The following is an 18,046-nucleotide window of genomic DNA, read 5'->3' on the forward strand; positions in this document are numbered from 1 at the left end:
AATAAACGCACGTATGAATAGAGTTGCAATAAATACTTCGACCAATTTTGATTAACAATTCTTTTTTCCTTTTATTTGATGAATGGCCTTAATTTAGCTATTTCCCCATTTTTTAATAAAAGAGTTTTTCCACACACCCAAAAAATAATTTATTTACCAAATTCAAAACACGACTTGTCATTCAGATGTCAGAATACCAGACATCGTCTTTCAATAAATAGCAAGAATAAGTGATTTCCGTGTACCTAAACAAATATTTTCTTGGCAAGAATGTTTCTAAGTATATGTAGATTGTAGGCACATTTTCTGTTTTTCCACAAGAACGAATTGCTTGTTCAAGTGTCAAATACTGTAATGAATGCTTGACAAGACGGTGAGACTTGTTTTTCTATGTATAAATGGGGGGAAGAAAATATTGTTTGTGTAATTTATTATTGCTATTGGGTGAAATGTGTTGTGATCTTATTTATCTCTTAACATCATCATCTATCTAACCGGATGCAGCTGAATACCAGTGTTTACAAGGAGCGACTGTCAGACTTACTTACTCCTGACTACCAGTAACGGCTGCCAAAGGTATTCAAATTTCAGCCGGGATCTACAGTTTATCTTCTAACAACTGTACTAAAAAGGCAATAAAATCCACCTTTTATTAAAAGTCTTCACATTTCGTCAACTTTTAAGCAAAAGTTTACATTCGTCACAAAGGAAAAAAAAGTAAATAAACAAGGCCATTAAAACTCGAAGTTTATTTTCCGAGAATTGAGTTTCCATGTCAATAAAAAGGCAATGATTTTAAAACGTAATTGACGGCCGTTGTCGATAAGTATTCAGTTTTCAGAAATTATTAGCTGTTATTGAACAGTGAATTAATACTGGGTTCTTATGAAAATGATTCTTTTCATGGCTTTTTAAAAGCCTCATAGAATTAATGTCAAAAGCTACCGTCCGTAAGTAGAGTGGAGCCTATCTTTTATAGACATTGGATCTTATGTGATTTTGTTTAAGTTAGGTTTATAGCAGTTTTTAGGAATCAGTTAATTTCCATCCCAAATTCCTTCTTATTTAGTTAGTCCAGCTAATTTAGTTTAAAGTGGGAAAATAAAGAATTAAGCAGCATGTTTATTATACTTTTGAGTAATCACGAAAACAATCAGGACAACTTTACTACAAACTGTTCAAAAGAATTGTCCCGTGAAACACATGCAATGCAACAAAAAAGACAATAAAATATTGATATACATTTTCTCATAAATATACATAGTACAAGTTGATACAGTAAGATTAATTCCCGATAACATCCGAATGACGGACGACTACACAAAATCTACTGATTAAATCTCTGCTTACAAATAAACCAACTGCTTTCGCTACTCTGTGACACACAAAGGGAAAATTGATAATATATTTGTCGGCAAAACACTGCCAAAAACATTTGCCTTTTAAAATAGTTAAAATTATTTTCGTAAAATCTCTTTTGGCATTTCAATTTTAAAAGCAAAATAGTTATTAAAAGCATCGACAGATGTCCACTGGGCGATTCCGTTGCATAATTTAAAATGATACAGTCTACAATAATACGGTTGAACAATTTAATGGAAAAAGTCATGGAGAACAAAATGACTAGCGGAGGTACCATAACAAAAAATCTGCTAAGAAAGTAGCGCTTCTAAAATGTGGGTATTCTGGCAACGAGGAACGTTTCTGTCTCCGTTCTTATACGCCTTCTTTGGACCCGCTCATTTTTTGTAAGACCAAAAATCGTTGCCAATGGCCTCATAGAACAAGAACTCCTAATTAATTCACTAGAACTGATCTTATCGGTCATGGCCATCGTATGTATTTGACCTAGATGAAGGCGCCTGGCCTACCTGCATTATGGCATCTCCACTCATTTTCCTTACTCCGTAGAAAAACTGTTCTATTTTAAGGGCGAGTTTCGATTTTCCTGTCAGCGCTAGAATTGCGACAAATAAATGGTAATAGGCTGTCCCTTTTACATAGGATTGAATGGCTATCCATTTGGGAATTGGTAGTGTGACCTGATTTTTTTAGTGCGGATATAAATATAAGAATAACATGGTCGTTAGTTGGAAAATGGGACAAGAGAAAAGTAAAAAATATAAGAAAAACTCAGCAATCATCATCATCATTACATAGGTCTGTATCTACTGTTTAATCTCATTCGGTAGATATTTATTTCCGAAAATAATTAGAATGATTTTGTGGCATGAATTCTAACAAAAAGTGCTAAAATATGAACCAACTGAAAATTTTACACTGCACCCGAGCTGTCAAAACTCGCCTACAACACTTGAGAATTCTTTCATAAATAAATCGTATTCCAAGAATGGCCAAGTTTTGAGAATAGCCGTTTTTAAATGGCTACTTCGACACAAACAGGCAATTCACACAATTTTAACTTTTAAAGCACTATTTTGTATTTTAATGCACTTTTATTTTAGTTTCAAAAGTATTTTCAGCACTTTGACTACAATATTTTCTGTATGAAATTAATTCTGTTTACTTATTTTGTAGATTTTCAATTATTGTTTTCGTGTGGTGACGATTTTAGTTCAACATAAATTGGACGTAGTTATGCAGAAACGTTCCAACCCACAAGTCACCCGAAATCGAGTTATTGTGATTGAACAGCCTAAAATTTAGCATATGGTTATCTAAACTCAATATAATTCAACAATAAAACCTTTACTAGTTAGAATAAAAAAGAATACAACTGAAACGCGTAAATGCTTACATCTCAAATTCAACTTACAGTGGGTTGGAACGTTTCTGCATAACTACGTCCAATTGAGAGTCAATTGTTTATTAGCACCATTATACGACGACCATTACAGCTGTCATTGAACATCTTTGGTAGTCGTTTACGGGTAGTCAGAAGCCAGTAAGTCTGACAATGAGTCTCACCTAGGGGTATTGGGTTGCTCGGGCAACTGAGTTGAAAAGGTCAGATATTCAGTCGCTTCATGTAAAACACTGGTACTCAGCTGCATTCGTAGACTGGAAGCCGACCCCAACATAGTTGGGAAAAGGCTAGGTAGATGATGATGGGAAATATATTACTGAGTTGTTGGGTTTGGTTCCCGCGTTGAGTATTTTTTTTTGGTGTTCAGAATTTAGGATTTTGAAGAAGTTTTTAATGACTATTAGTAATATCTTATTTGTAATTCATCTTGATTGGTATTTAATGCATTAATATAAGTATTTTACGTATTAAGGGATAAAAACAAGAACGATTCATCATTAAAATCACACGAGTTGAATCCTTTAACATAATTTATGAAGCTTTCTTCTTTGATAATAAATGTAATTCACACGAGGCATTTAAGACCATGAATAATAAAATATGTCTTAATTAACACATATTACTGTGTAAGCTCAGTAATTATGTGAAAATTATACTTGTAAGTTATTATAATCTGAGTACAGGGTCACATTTCAAAGGTGGTCTTTAGATAAATCATCAGCATTTTCACAGTCTCACTGTTGGACACAGGCCTCTTCTCATACAGAGAAGAAATAAGCGTTAATCGCCACGCTTGCGTTCCATGTTTCCTTATGATGCTTTCTTTCGCTGTTTGCGTTCCTACATACTGCCAACTAAACAGTCGGCCGACAGTTGACCCAATGATTAACAATTATTTTATTTTAAGAAATCAGTCAGTCTGATACCGGCTAAATACCTGATCTTTGTAATGTGCGTACTGCCATTCATCTTCATACTCATATTTTGTGAGCTCAAACAAACTATCGGCCGACTTGAAGTTTCTAGTGTGCTGTCACTATCTTTTCGTATCCGAAATGTACTTCAAAAGTACTAGAGCTCTAAAAGCACAAAGATTTGTCCGAACAAGATACATTTAAATAACATAATTCAACAAACTCTTGGCGAACTCAAACTCAAAGTCTGCCATGACCAGATAAGGCGAACTTTTTGCACTAATCTTAAAATTCAACATGGTAGAACGAGGCCACTGTTTATATTTAAGCCAAAGCAGAGTAATTAATCCTGAGTGGATTTAGCAATTAACGATTTGCTGTTCCCGGCAAGATGCCAGGGCTGTCACTCCCCGGGATTTTTGGAGACAGATCACGGGATGATGTGTTTTAAAGTCAACTACGGGACTTAGAAATTATGCTTACAGTTTTTCTTAGCTGAAATGATGCGCCCTATTATCAAATTTATGCACACAAGCAAAACAATATCAATACAATAGACTATATACAATAGTATTTCAATTGTTTCAAATAAGTATACTTATTTAAAATAGTAGATAGATCATCAATCGAGTGATTTTACTGAATCCAAAAAAATACATCAGTTGAGAGGCTTTTGCACGTGTGCGTGTGTAAATGTGCTGATTTCTTTAACTTAAAAATCGGTATGTGGTGTTTTTTAGATTTCATAATAAAATTAACATCGTTAAAAAAAAATGATGATATTTGCGGGCCACGAGTTCAATCGTTAATATTTGAAAAAGTAAAAGCCAGTTTTCTTATGTTAAATTCATGATCGATAACTTACGACAAAATATTTTTAATTTTATGATTTTTCGCGTAAAAAGGGGATGTCAAATTGGAAATTGATTGATTACGCGATTCAATGGCAACTTGATGCCTGATAAGAGGGGGTGAAAAGTAGGGGGGAGAAGACTCGTATTCGTTTAAAAAGTCGATTTTTTACTTTGATGTGATTTACGATTGAAAATCTCATCATCACATGTAATACAAAAGCTTTTTTTATTTTTGGTAGGTACAAAGAGAATATTGTATTTATTCATTTAACACGAACATATGAAATAACGAGAATATATAACTTATATACTTGTTATATATTATAAAATATTAATATACGCACAAACAAAATATCGCTCATAATATTAAAGTCTTTTAATATTTCACGCAAAAAATACTAAATGGACTCTAACGAAACTTGGCAATAATATACCATAACCATTAGCAAATCATTATTATTTAGTATCCGGATATGGAAAATACAGTTTGTTTATTGGTACCCAAAAGGCCTCAAAACCGCTGACATGATCAGAAACAATATTTCACTGTTGGGAATCACACTATTCCTGAATGACATACGCTATATTGTTTTACCCGGGTACAAGAAATCTTTTTGGCGGAATGCGGGTAAAATGTAGGTATATAAGTAGTTTAAGGGTCAATGCCAAACTTTTATTGTAATTCTTTTTTATGAATAAATAATTTTGAATTTTGAATTTAGTATTAAAATAGATGAAGTTGATCCCTCCGATTGCGGGTGAAACCGCAAAAAAATCTAGTTTGAAGTAAATAAACTAGTATCGAAGCAACCCTAGTTTAAAGTCGTTATAGCTCAGATAGAGATTTCACAGTAGTCAAAGTTTCGTAGTAAAAACTGAAACCCTATACCATCATGATAAAGTGGGATTGGATTCTGTAAGTTTTCAGAAGATTTATTAAGAAAGGAAATTTTTAAAATATGTTTCATTGTTGAATAAATTGGTGAGTGGGAAACTCTTTTCGTTTATAAGATATTTACTGCATTTTATTTGCAGTTGAAATGTATTTTTATGGTTCTGTCAAAACTGTTTTGAAGTGAATATTGCTATAAATAATGTTGCATTGTTCAAATACCGTATCTATTTACGTCGAAACAGTCTTACATATGTATATCTGAAGAAGGGTAGGTACATAAAATCTTTTGATATATCTTTATCTAATCTGACGTCTTTAATGAAAATGTATAGTATAGGTACGAATACAATTTTGTGACAGCTAAATAATATATGATAGTTAATTTTAAGAACTTTGCAAAATAAATATTTTAAAGCATCTCAATTTCAGAGGTATCAGTTTCTGTTGCCTTTTCATCAAACTAAATCAAATCTACTCATTTGACGAATACTTTTAAAAACTTTCAGAAATAGAGTTTAATTAAAACTACTCCAATTACTGGAGAAACTAATTTCCCAAGCGGTTTAGTTTAGCAGGTATTACAATTCAGCATCCTGTCTTCATCTTATTTTAATTTGAGGTCGGCGCATCAAGTCTCCTTTTTTTCCACACTTCTTTTTATTTCATCTTCATCTCACTTGATTCACCTATTTTTTGCATATTTTTCTTTATAATTATATAGTAACTTCTGCCCGCGGATTAGTTCGCGTCCCGACATAACCGCTTCCCGTAGCCGGTACCCATGGTGACATAAACTATCCTCTGTGCTTCTCAGAGGCTAACTTGCAGCTTAAAGGGTTCAGCCGTTCTTGAGTGTGAAGTAGTGTAACTAACTCTCTTTCATATACATCTAAGATAGAAGATTTATCTATCTCAGATAGAAGATTTACAGTCATACTTTAACAGACAGTTTCCAGATTAAAATTCCACGTTCTAAAACTAAAAATACCTCCACGTCTATATCAATCTTAAAGCAATCATGCTTTACCAATCTCTCTTCCCGAATTGATCCTACACTTGTCTAGACAAATGTCGTTGTTCCGATCTGCAGATTTTCAATTTACTAAAAGATATCACATGTATAGGTTTTTCTGGGTATTTCGAGATGGATCTGAACGGATTTTACGGAACCGGATTCGTCTGTAGTAGATTGCCCTAGTTTCAAGTTTCTTGTGTAATGTTGAAAAATACGGGGATTATTTTGTAATTTGTCTGTTTTCTGTCATTGATTATTTGTGGTTGCATGGAGATTGCAGCAAACTTTTCTAAGTTTGTATGTACTTTCTAGGTATATCTTAGACACCAATGACTATTCCGGATGGCCCCTGCTGTCATTGAACATCCTTGGCAGTCGTTACGGGTAGTCAGAAGCTAGTAAGTCTGACGCCAGTCTAACCAAGGGGATTGAGTTGCCCGGGTAATTGGGTTGAGGAGGTCAGATAGGTAGTCGCTCTTTATAAAACACTAGTACTCTGCTGAATCCGGTTAGATTGGAAGCCGACCCCAGCATAGTTGGGAAAAGGCTCGGGAGATGATGATGATGGAGATAACAGCACCTGAACATGATGCGATATGCAAATACGAATTTGGACTAATAATAAAAATAGTGAAAGAGAGACATGAACTAAGAACGTATGATATACGCACCTTTTCCGAGTATGTAGTTTGAGTAACACTGTTTATAAAGATTATAATAATCAGCAAGGATATTGAGCCCTGACCTTTACCTGCGCAGAAGTGATTTATTGGCTATATTAAGCGATCCCCACTCTTCCGCCGAGAGCTCATTATCCGTGCCGATAACTATACTTAGTTTTTAGGTCACACAAATATCTTCATAGACATTGTCCTTTTACTTCAAAACCGCACGTGCGTCATCGCGCGACCAGTGACGTGATTGGCATATCGATGTCACCCAGACGTTACTGTCGTTAAGTTTTATAGTTTTAGTGCTAAACTGTCGATGGGTGTATGATAATGGGTGATATAGGGTTAAAGATATCTATAGGTTATAGGCTATTCGTAAAAATTAAGGGGTATAAAATTTAAGGCTAGTTGAAAACCAGTGTGATTAACTATTTTTCTGATGGCCCATTCTTCTTTTATGTTCCGTTTTTTTTTCTTTTTACGTAATACATACAATACGTAATACATTTTTTAAAATAATTTTTCATGTGTAGTCTTTCTTCTATTTAATTATTTATATGGATTTTAAACAGGTTGTATATTTTGGTGTTGGTCGTTCAACAATGTATTACTTATTCATTGTTGGTTCTACAACAATTTATTACTTACTCATTAATTAACTCGTCTAATTATAAAATAATCATTATCATTTACCACTAAAATACCAAATCAATTACCAACTTCCGAAAATCACCAAAAAAAAGTTCAAAACCAATTTTGAAGTTTACAAAACTCCTAATCTAATTTGAAGATCAGACAACAAAAATATATTAACCCGATCTTCTTTTAAAGCCATTTCCTTCGAACAATTGAAAAGGGGGCACAAAACTTTGGGAAACGTTTCTAGACAATTCTCTTTGATAGGAACGTGGAGTCGTTAGCAATCAAATTACACGACGAATACAAATTCCGTTTGTTTGAAAGTTTGAGAACCACTGGCATAGAGGTGGGCCTGACAAGCAGGTTTTTATCGATGAAACTATTTTTGTGTTTTTGTAATAATTTTTTGCTGTACTTTTGCTTACCACAAACACAAAAAAAATATACTTCTCGTGAAAAAAGATATGGCTAGAAAGTATTTTACTGATGAAATTACGGCAGATACAAGAGTACATAAGAAGCAAGATATGCTGCGCTGACCGCCAATAAAATTGGGATACCGGCAGGATTATGATGATGGATATCATAATGAGTCATACTTCTGCTTAATGAATTAAGACATAAAGAACAATAAATGAAACATCAATTTAAGTACGTTTACTTTTATTATATTATATTGATACTTAAAGCACCTTTTTTAAAACTTAAATTTGAAAAATAAACTATGTGAGATTTAAAGAAATAAAACCACTTTGATGTCAATCAAACACTCAAAGAATAATGAGAAGCCCAATAATATCAAATTACTCACAAATAAATTCGTATAAATAAACGATTCAATCACCCCGCGTTTCAATTTCTTTAGTAAATTATATGAAAATAAATTGTTCACGAATCTATCAAAATGTGAATGTGAAATGTGATGTGAAACGTGAATATTTCAGCTTAAAAATTGACAATTTATTAACTTGTTTTATCCTGCGGTTTCACCCCGGTTAATAAGTTACTAATATACACACTCAGTTATTAAATATGTTATGTGTAAACGTCGGTCCAGCGCCTGATCTCTCTCCGGTCGTGTCGGATTGCGTCCCATCGGGCTATGAGAGTGAAGGAATAGTGAGTGCACCTGTGTCTGCGCACATGCTTGTACACTATAATATGTCTGCGCAGTTAGCTAATCTCCTTACATGAGAACGGCCGCCGTAGCCGATAAATCTAAAAGGACATCATCATGTGTCAGTAGCTTATGTGTTATTTTTATGTTAATAAGTTACGATACGAATAGTTACAAGGTACAACCTACTAACATAGCTTTATGCTGTACTAACAAGTGTATATGGAATTATTATGTTCTGAATTAACTCTCAAGCAAATAAAAATAAATTATCTGACATGTTTTATATATTATATCCGTAGCATTTCTTTCGTGAAGAAGTAACACGTCAAAACTTATGTTTATAAATGAATGCCAAAATATTGTGATTTTTTGTAACACTTTCAAGCTAAAATTGCTGAACTGTACTCGGTATATTTTTGTATCCGAATGCATATTTATAGTTAAGTTTTTCCAGAGAACAGAATCACACATCATCACATCCACTTTTTACGGCAATACACTTTGTGTATTGTATATTATACAAGTACCTAAGATCATTCTTGTGTAATACACAAGTAAAATCTTACTTAGGTAAGACCGGCGAACACAGCTAGTTCAGAGAATTCCCTCTTCAAAACCTAAAGATCCCTTACGTCCGATAAGAGGGTGCAATCAATAAAAGCCAGGGTCGTGTTTATTTATCCGGTCGTATTTTCAAAATATCATAAACTTAAGGATTCCCTGAAGAGGCCGAAATATTCTGAACCTGTTCACAAGTTATGTTCGAAGTAATATTGGGAGGAAAATTCAAGTACACATACATGTTTTAGGAAAATTCGATGTACCTCTATACAAGGGTTGTTTGATTTATAAGACTGTGTTACTGAATTTTCTGAAGTAGACTATTAATTGTCAGTTATTTTGGACAGGAAATTATAGACGTTTTTGGATTATGATTGAAAAAGAAAATTGCAAAAGATATCCCGATATGATTGTAAACGAACTTGATGAGACTGGAAGCCGACCCCAACATAGTTGGAAAAAAGACTAGGCAGATGATTTCATTGTGAAAGCTCAGAGTGTATTCATCTTACAAAATTAGGCTTTAGATAGCTAATGTTGAAACTCAGGCAGAAAGCCTGAGTTTCAACTTTACAAGTAAATAGGTCGTTCTCTAAATGTACACTCTAAGAGCCTAAAAGCTTTTGACTCATGTTAATTATTTTTTATTTGGTAACCGTCTGAAAAGTAAATATTCGCATTAATTCTGATCTTACTTACATACCCAGCGGGGCCCAGAAGGGCCAAGGCTTGCTGGGGCTTCGAGATTGTTCGAAAGAGTTAACGCGGACCTGGTTCATAAAAGGCTTAAGAAGAAATACGACTGTTTTTAGTCATTAAGAGTCTGACACTCCCTCAAGCTGCTAACTAACAGCAGGAGGCGTCATTAGATGATTTCCCATAAAAAAGAAGCGGCATACATCAGAATTTTATGAATGGGCCCCGATTCGAATTTATAATAAAGTGACGTTAATAAGATTTCTAAATATATGTAGGATTTAATTTAATATCTCAAAACTATCGATATCGATAACATCCCATCTCTAAGCTAGAGCAACAGTTGCAAGTAACAGATGCACGCAACTACTTCTAATTGCTTAACTGCTGTTTATCGAATGCTACCTGCAATTATAGCTATTAATTAATTCATTTAAATTCTGTTTTAGTAGGAAGTTTGTTAATAAATAATGTTCCATGTGGAATACGTTAAAAGGTAATAAGTGTGAACGTAGAAAATTATTGTTAACTACCTTTACTAGTTTTACCTGCGCCCTATGAAACTACAGTTTTGTACGTTTCTTCAGATAAAAAGTATCCAAAGCCGTCCCCGATAAAAGGGCTATCTAGCACTGAAGGAAATATTCAAATCGGACCAGTGGTTATCGAGATTCGGTAGAACCAAATCAGGTTTCTTATGTAGCATATTTAGATTCAATTCTTACATTCATAATGAACTTTCAAGTATCATTATATGGCAGTACAAAAAGTACACAAAATCGAAGAATATACACCGATACAGAAATTATTTTTGAAGTATTTTTGTGTTTTCGGAAATCGTATTTTTCTATGATACTATCCTTAATTGTGTTACTATTTCTTAGTTATAAAGTAACCACATAACACTTTAAAAGGACACGCGACAAAACCCTAAGATATCTTTATAACATTAAAAGATATCTATACATTTAAGAAAACGCCATTTCACGGCGTCAAAATGGCGTCAATGTAATCTTTACTCGCACTCAGAGAAGCGTGGGTGAATCGTTTATGGGTATTTAGAATTTAACAAAGGATATTAGTATAATAGCTTTGTGCTTACATTGTAGTACAAACGACAAATAAAATGAGTAAGAAATCTTAACGTATTATTATTTTCTACAAGTATAATGGACGCACTCAGAGTTACTTAAGTCACTCTTTAGTTACGGATTGTCAAAGAAATTCTTCACTAAGGAATGGCTTAAGTAACCATTAATTGTCTCTTAAGACCTACGAATTGTGAATTATAGTTTTTCTTAACTGCCTAATTGGTCTAGCATGACCACTGTGCATGGGAATTCGAGTTGATCCCGGATCGGGCTAAAATCGCTTTGTAGATTTTAAGTTACTTTCAAAGCGTATAAATAGCAGTATCTTAACGGTATTACTGTTTTTTTGAAATAGAGATCTGACAGAATAAGCCAACAAAATGTTAACAAAAATCTGTCCAATCAAGACGCAGAAGATTTTCAATCATTGATTTGATGAGTTTTAAATTTTCTTTCTAACACTTCCAATGCTGTTTCTAGTAACATAATTTCAGCCACCAAAATCCTTTTAAACACCCAAAAATTTATAAATTATTAGTATTATAAAGACCGTTATTTTATCTTGGTTCGTAAAGTAATTTTATTCACAAGGCGAGTAGAACAGCACGTTTATAAATAAACACAAGCAAAATACCATCATTAAACCAAAATTTATAATCCAAAGCATTTCCCTAAACATAACATTTTACCTTACAATTTCTTAATAAGGTAACAGGCGATTATCTTTTAAGCTTCGCTAGGTACATTTACTGCGTTCTCATCGCCCCTTTTATACCTACAAAGAACGAACCCCACCGAGGTTCATTTTGAATTGTGCCAAAAGTTGTATTTAACGTGCCAAAGTTGATGCCGTTCTGTCTTGATTTTGATGTGTAATAATTATGTTTGTTAAGATATTTTGTTTAGAAGACAGTAAATGAGGTACTCTTTTGTTTAATTAAATTGTTGTTCTAACAAGGGTCTGTAGAAATCTTTCATGGAAAGTGTTTTAAATAGCAGATATCTTAATGTAATCATTGTTAAGATCTCATAGTAAAACATGTTAATCACTGACAAGTATTCAACTGGTTAGACTGGAAACCGACCATATTATAGTTGCAAAAAGGCTGAGCATGGTAAGTTCAAAAAAGAGAGATATTTTGACAAATTCGTTATAGGCCAAAAGACAAAAGACTCAGCTTCTCTAAAGTACCAAAAAGAAACAAAAACTGATTATCGAAAATCAAAAATATTTACACACAGTTGTCATATCAACTTAAACATCAATTTTATTGAATCTCAAAGCGATTCATTCACAATAAATAAACCACTACTCCCTTAGGCTATAAAAGTTATTCAATTTCAATCGTGTTTCAATCTCATTCACAGTCGTGATTAAAAGTTGCCAAGTACAGGCCAAATGTAATTGTCAAGCAACGCTTATTCGGAATAAAAGTTACTGGTGTATTTAATGTATTATATAAGTCTGTATGTATGTATGTGCTATAATTAATTATGTACATACATAATTACTGATTAGTCGAGTTATCACATTATTGAAATATATCTATAATTCACTATCTCTCTTTATGTAAGGATCAATGTGATCAATGATGGTTTTAGTACATTTAAATTAATTTTACAACGAGTTTTTTTTGAGTTGGTTTGTACCTTAAAGTCGCCAGAACTATAAAACTGATTTGGTCAAATCTTTCACTGTAGGAAAGCTACAGCCTTCAGAGTAATGTAGGCTATATTTTATCCCGGGTAGGGGCAGTAGTACCACCTACGACCGCCGAAACCTCGGGAAAACGGCTTGTTAAATGTACTCCGCGCAATAGACACAGATATTATTGAAGGTAGTTTAAGTGCACCTAAACTAATATTTTCATAAGTATATAAAATTCTCTCACTGTTTGGAAGCTACACCATCCTTGAGTGACAATATATGCTATATTTTAACCCAGTACGAGAAGTAATTTCCACATAACGAGGGTAAAATCGCAGAAAACATCTAGTCTATAATTTCAGTACCTACAATTGTTCATGAATTTCCCCTACACGTGATGTACATTATAATATAATAATGGAGAGGTTCAAACCAACAGATTACTAATTAAAGCAGTTAGTAATTGACAGGTGAAGCCTATTATACAAGTTGTCTGTCTAAATGTAATGTTTTGGTAATAGGGGTACGTACTCACACTGCCGACTAAATAGTCGGGCGACAGTTGGCAATTTTTTAAAAAGAAAATCTTAATTCCAATCTAAGTTTTCAGTATGTCGGATACCGGGTAAATCAGTGAGACGCACCAGGGCTAAAGCCTGCCGGGCCTGCGGGATTGTTCAAAAGAGTTACCGCGGCTCTGGTACATAAAAGGCCTAAGAAGGAACATGATAGATTTTAGTCAGTAACAGTCTGAAACTCCATCACGCTGCTAACTCACAGCGAGTCATTTGATGATATCCCATAAAAAATAATAGTGACTAAATACCAGATGTTTGTAATGTGTCGTACTACCCTTCATCTTCATACTGATTTATAAGCCCAAACAAACTATCGGCCGACTAAAAGTTTGTCGTGTACAATCCTAATGTAATGTTTTGGTAATAGGCGTGTTGAGGGGGAGGGGTACTTTGCTCCTGACGTAATTTAAGGCTTAGCAGGTGTAAAGACAGCCTGGTTGGTGGTGACGCTTGAGCTAGTCTATCGATTGAACTAGAGTTCTGAAATTTGTAATTAGGGTTCCTGAAGGGCGTCTGTTACCACACATAATATAGTGTAACTATATTTTTTGATATTGAAATAAAATTGATCTTATCTTATCACTAAATAGGGTACAAAAAGTAGTGAGCAATTTTTACATTCGTTTCTTTAGGGATATGTACGCATCTACTTAAAATTGCTTTGCTTTTTTACTTTACACTCGCTAGTTTTTACAGGCGGTTTTACCCGTATCTCGTAGGAACTGCTTTACGCACCCGGGCAAAAAGTAGCCTACAACCAACTTCGTCATACGGGCTCAAATCAGCCCAACAAAATCTCAAATCAGCCTTGAGAGAGAGCCAGTGGTTTTTGAGATTATCCCGTACAAACACCCTATCAGCTTTGTTATGCCGGACTAAATTTGGTTAATAAAAGTGTCAGTCTGTCGGCTCCTCACCGATCAAATACCAATCACTGATTTATAAACCATTAGTACTGAAAATTCGACGTTCAATTCCATGAAATACGTTCCCGAACAATAGTAGACTTAATAATTAATTGTCTAACACAAATAGTTTCTTGCCTATAATTTGATTCGGCCACAATGGTTGTCAGTAGTAAGAGCCCATTCTATTGTTTCTTAAGTCTTTATAACAACGCATTTGAATAAATGGATTCAAATTAATGATAGTTAGGTACTCGAAGCTCTTAAGATAGACAGATTATAATTTACAAATAGGCTTTGTACTCTAGTGTTTTGTTTGTTTTAGTTTGAAATAATATTACAGAATATAGCCCTCTTATTAGTGAATAGGGATCAAAGTTATGCCAAGGAATAATCATACATGTTCTTCGGTTTAAACTCGGATTATCTTAACTCCACGTTTATGAATAAGGGTGATTCAATTTATAATAATATATAGAATAGATAATATTCAGAAAAATACTTTTAAGTGTGTCCTACGTGAGCGATTTGGATGCGAATGTAAAATCGCTCGACGCGACGCGATAACAACAAACAACCGATTTATATTGCAGTGGCCTACGTAACATGGTGCGACATCGTTACGCATTCATATTGACTCGCCCTTGCAGGACGCACCCTTATGTTTTACAGCCTTTTTATCGTCCCACTGCTGGGCTGCGGCCTCCTCTCACACGGAGAAGGATTGAGCATTAATCACCACGCTTGCCAGGTTTCTTCAATATTTTCCTTCACCTTTTTATCAGCCATTGGTGTCCAAGATATACTTAGAAAGTACATTAGTATGTTCTATCTATATCATACTTATATGTTTCTGCCGCCCCTTCTAATAGTATTACCGTGATGGATCGCCTATTCCGTCATTTTTTACAAAGGTACTGCGTGGGAAGAACTACATAAGTAACATAACCCTTCTAAGAAAACTGATATCAGATTATTTTATGGGTAACTTGAGAAGCTTGTTGCTAAGTGACACTCGTAAAGGTTGAGCAACGCTTGGCGCGGTCGGACTATGGGTGGATGACCAATTCATTGTGAAGTTCTTCTGTATTTTGGGAGGCTCGTTAATTTGCTTAGTCTTTTCCTGAACTATGTTGAGGTTGACTTACAGTCTTACCCGGATGTTGAAGAGCCGGAGTTTTACATGGAGCGACTGCCCATCTGAGCTCCTCAACCCAGTTACCCGGGCAACCTCAGGCAAACTCAAACTCAGGCGTCTGACTATCCATAACGACGGCCAAAGAAGTTTAATGCCAGCCAAGCTCAAAAATTTGAGGTGCCTATTGAAACAATACGGATAGTGATCATACCACGGAGGAGAAAAGACTCATACACACCTAAATAGCTTCCTACTTTTTACCACCATAAGCAAAATTACTACATCAGCCTACATATATGACTTCCTCAGCCGTCAAATGTGACTCCCAAATACTCTATTTACCAAATTCCTAGACATTACCTTATACACCTTCAGTTATCTCCCAACATGACAAAAACACGCGCATAATAAAATTTAACGCCTGTTCTTGAGTGCTAGAGCGATCTAGTCGTGAGCCTAACATTCCCTCTGGGAAATATAAACGTTAAGTATATTTTGGGCCTGTTCTTAGTGAAACAGGTGTCTCAATAATCGTTATAGTTGAGTGATGTGGTAGTGTTTTGGGGAAAAAACTTTGTGAATATTTTTAGGGGGTAACAGTTACAGGTTAGCTTTTTTTCTGTTGATTTTTAAGTATCTGAAATATCTTGTCTCTAAACTCTCTAAACTCTAAAATAAAACATGGAGAAAAAATTGTGCAAAGCAAATGTCTGGTGGAACCCCCGTCAAAGAATGACAGGCAAGATTTTTAATTAATCCCCAAAAGTCATTTAGCCATGAAATCTTTTATCACATCGCATCTACAAAACAAACATGATAAAACCCATTTCGCATCCGACAGTATACACTAAAAGCTCTTTCATGTCGGCCAAATATCCCGAATAAAGTGGAGTCGCGACAAAGCGTGAAAGATTAATTATATTAAATGAAACAATCGGTGTAAAATGGAGCGTTATCTTTTCATTTTGGAGCTGGGTTTATGTAAGGTTTCCATTTTGTTTTTGGTTTGAATTAAGTATTTTGGTGAAATTGACTTCGGAGTCGTGTTGTGGTATAGTTTTGTTGTTTTTATTTTATTTTATAGCGGTGTAGTGGTCGATGACTCTTGAATTGTATTGGCACTTGCTGGTTTAGATTTCAATTTATCATGTGTAAAAAACGCGCTGTTTGCGTTTTGAGTAAAAAATGTGTTAACTTTATGTTCTCTATAATGATGCCGTGACATTATTTCTACGATTGTGTTAGACAACATGTAAAGTAAGTGTGGTGCAAAAAACAATGTAAAAATCGTTTATGCTGATATTTTGAAGCTAAAGAGCTTAATTCCTTGAAAAACTAAAGCTTACTGTTAGATAGCCCATTTATCGAGTACCTCTTTATGCCATAGGCTTATCTTTTTTGATAGTAAATCATCCTGCCGTGGGTGTAGCGTGGAGTCAATGTCAGACATTTACTGGCAAAGCCCACCATATTTTTCTAGAGCCCACCGTTTTCTTGGGTCGCGTTAAATCGTGCGAACAATCCCGCAGCCTTGGTAAGAATAGGTTAGAATTACGGCAGATAATCGATCTCAGTGGCGTGCACTTGGAGAGGCCTATGTCCAGCAGTGGACTGCGATAAGCTGATGATGATGATGATGATGACGGCAGATAAAAGAATATGGAAGAAGAAAACAGTTGCGCTGACCCCAATTTAGATTAGAATAAGGGCAGGAAGATGATGATGACTTGTAGTACACTTTATGACCGACTATATAACCTACATTTTTCCTTACTAAAGAAAATATTCAATTTGTTTCAGGTGCGGTAGCCACGACAGCAATGTCTGTGGAGGGCCAACGGTGCCTGTGTGTTGTGGTGCTTCTCATACACACCGTCACAGGCGCTGGAGAGGGTAAGTGAAGATTTTAGTGACTTATAAATATATTTTTGCGGGACTGCTATGCAGACCATTTCCCACCTCATCGCATGTCCACTGAGTCCTGAAACTTCCTCGCGGCAGGACCTCATGAGCGCATCCGGCCGTGCTCTGGCCGTGGCGGCATATTGGGCTGACAAACTGTAGCCTCACTATAAGACATGTCATCGACACGAAAGAAGAAGTAGGCTTATAGTCAGAAATGTGTGTTAAGATGTGCTAATCAGTTATAGGATGTCATAAATTGCACTGGAACAGTAGACTAAGAATGGATAGATTTTCGTCTATCGTCTTTCTTTTTCATAAAAGTAATGTCTTTTAAAACTTTTCTTTTGGCAAACGGAGTTACTTTAACATGTAGGTATTTTCATCTTATCATAAGAAATTTACACAAAATAAGAATGATATTTTCTATAACCAACAAGATTTCTTTACTGCCTTTAAAATGTTGTATTTACTTTTTGCATATTATACGACATGATGCGTAAAGGCACCACTGGTAACACCGATAAAATAATAAAGTTAATATCATTTACACCTGCACTCAGAGACATTAAATGATTACTTAGGCCGTTCCTTAGTGCATTTCTATGAGAATCTGTCACTATTAAATATCTCTGAGTGTGTCCATTAATCT

The 18,046-nt window shown here is 34.7% G+C and overlaps 1 protein-coding gene across 1 annotated transcript in view; it reads left to right on the forward strand.

The window, feature by feature from the left end:
* LOC110371177 (uncharacterized) overlaps window positions 1–18,046 on the forward strand; it is a 111,200-nt gene that overhangs the window by 34,184 nt on the left and 58,970 nt on the right. Inside the window, exon 2 of the mRNA XM_064041277.1 lies at window positions 17,293–17,385. Within this exon, the coding sequence (XP_063897347.1) occupies window positions 17,313–17,385 (73 nt within the window). The 5' untranslated portion in view covers window positions 17,293–17,312. The remainder of the gene's footprint in view (window positions 1–17,292; window positions 17,386–18,046) is intronic.

The sequence above is a fragment of the Helicoverpa armigera genome, chromosome 24 (genome assembly GCF_030705265.1).
Source record: "Helicoverpa armigera isolate CAAS_96S chromosome 24, ASM3070526v1, whole genome shotgun sequence".
Lineage (NCBI taxonomy): Eukaryota > Metazoa > Arthropoda > Insecta > Lepidoptera > Noctuidae > Helicoverpa > Helicoverpa armigera.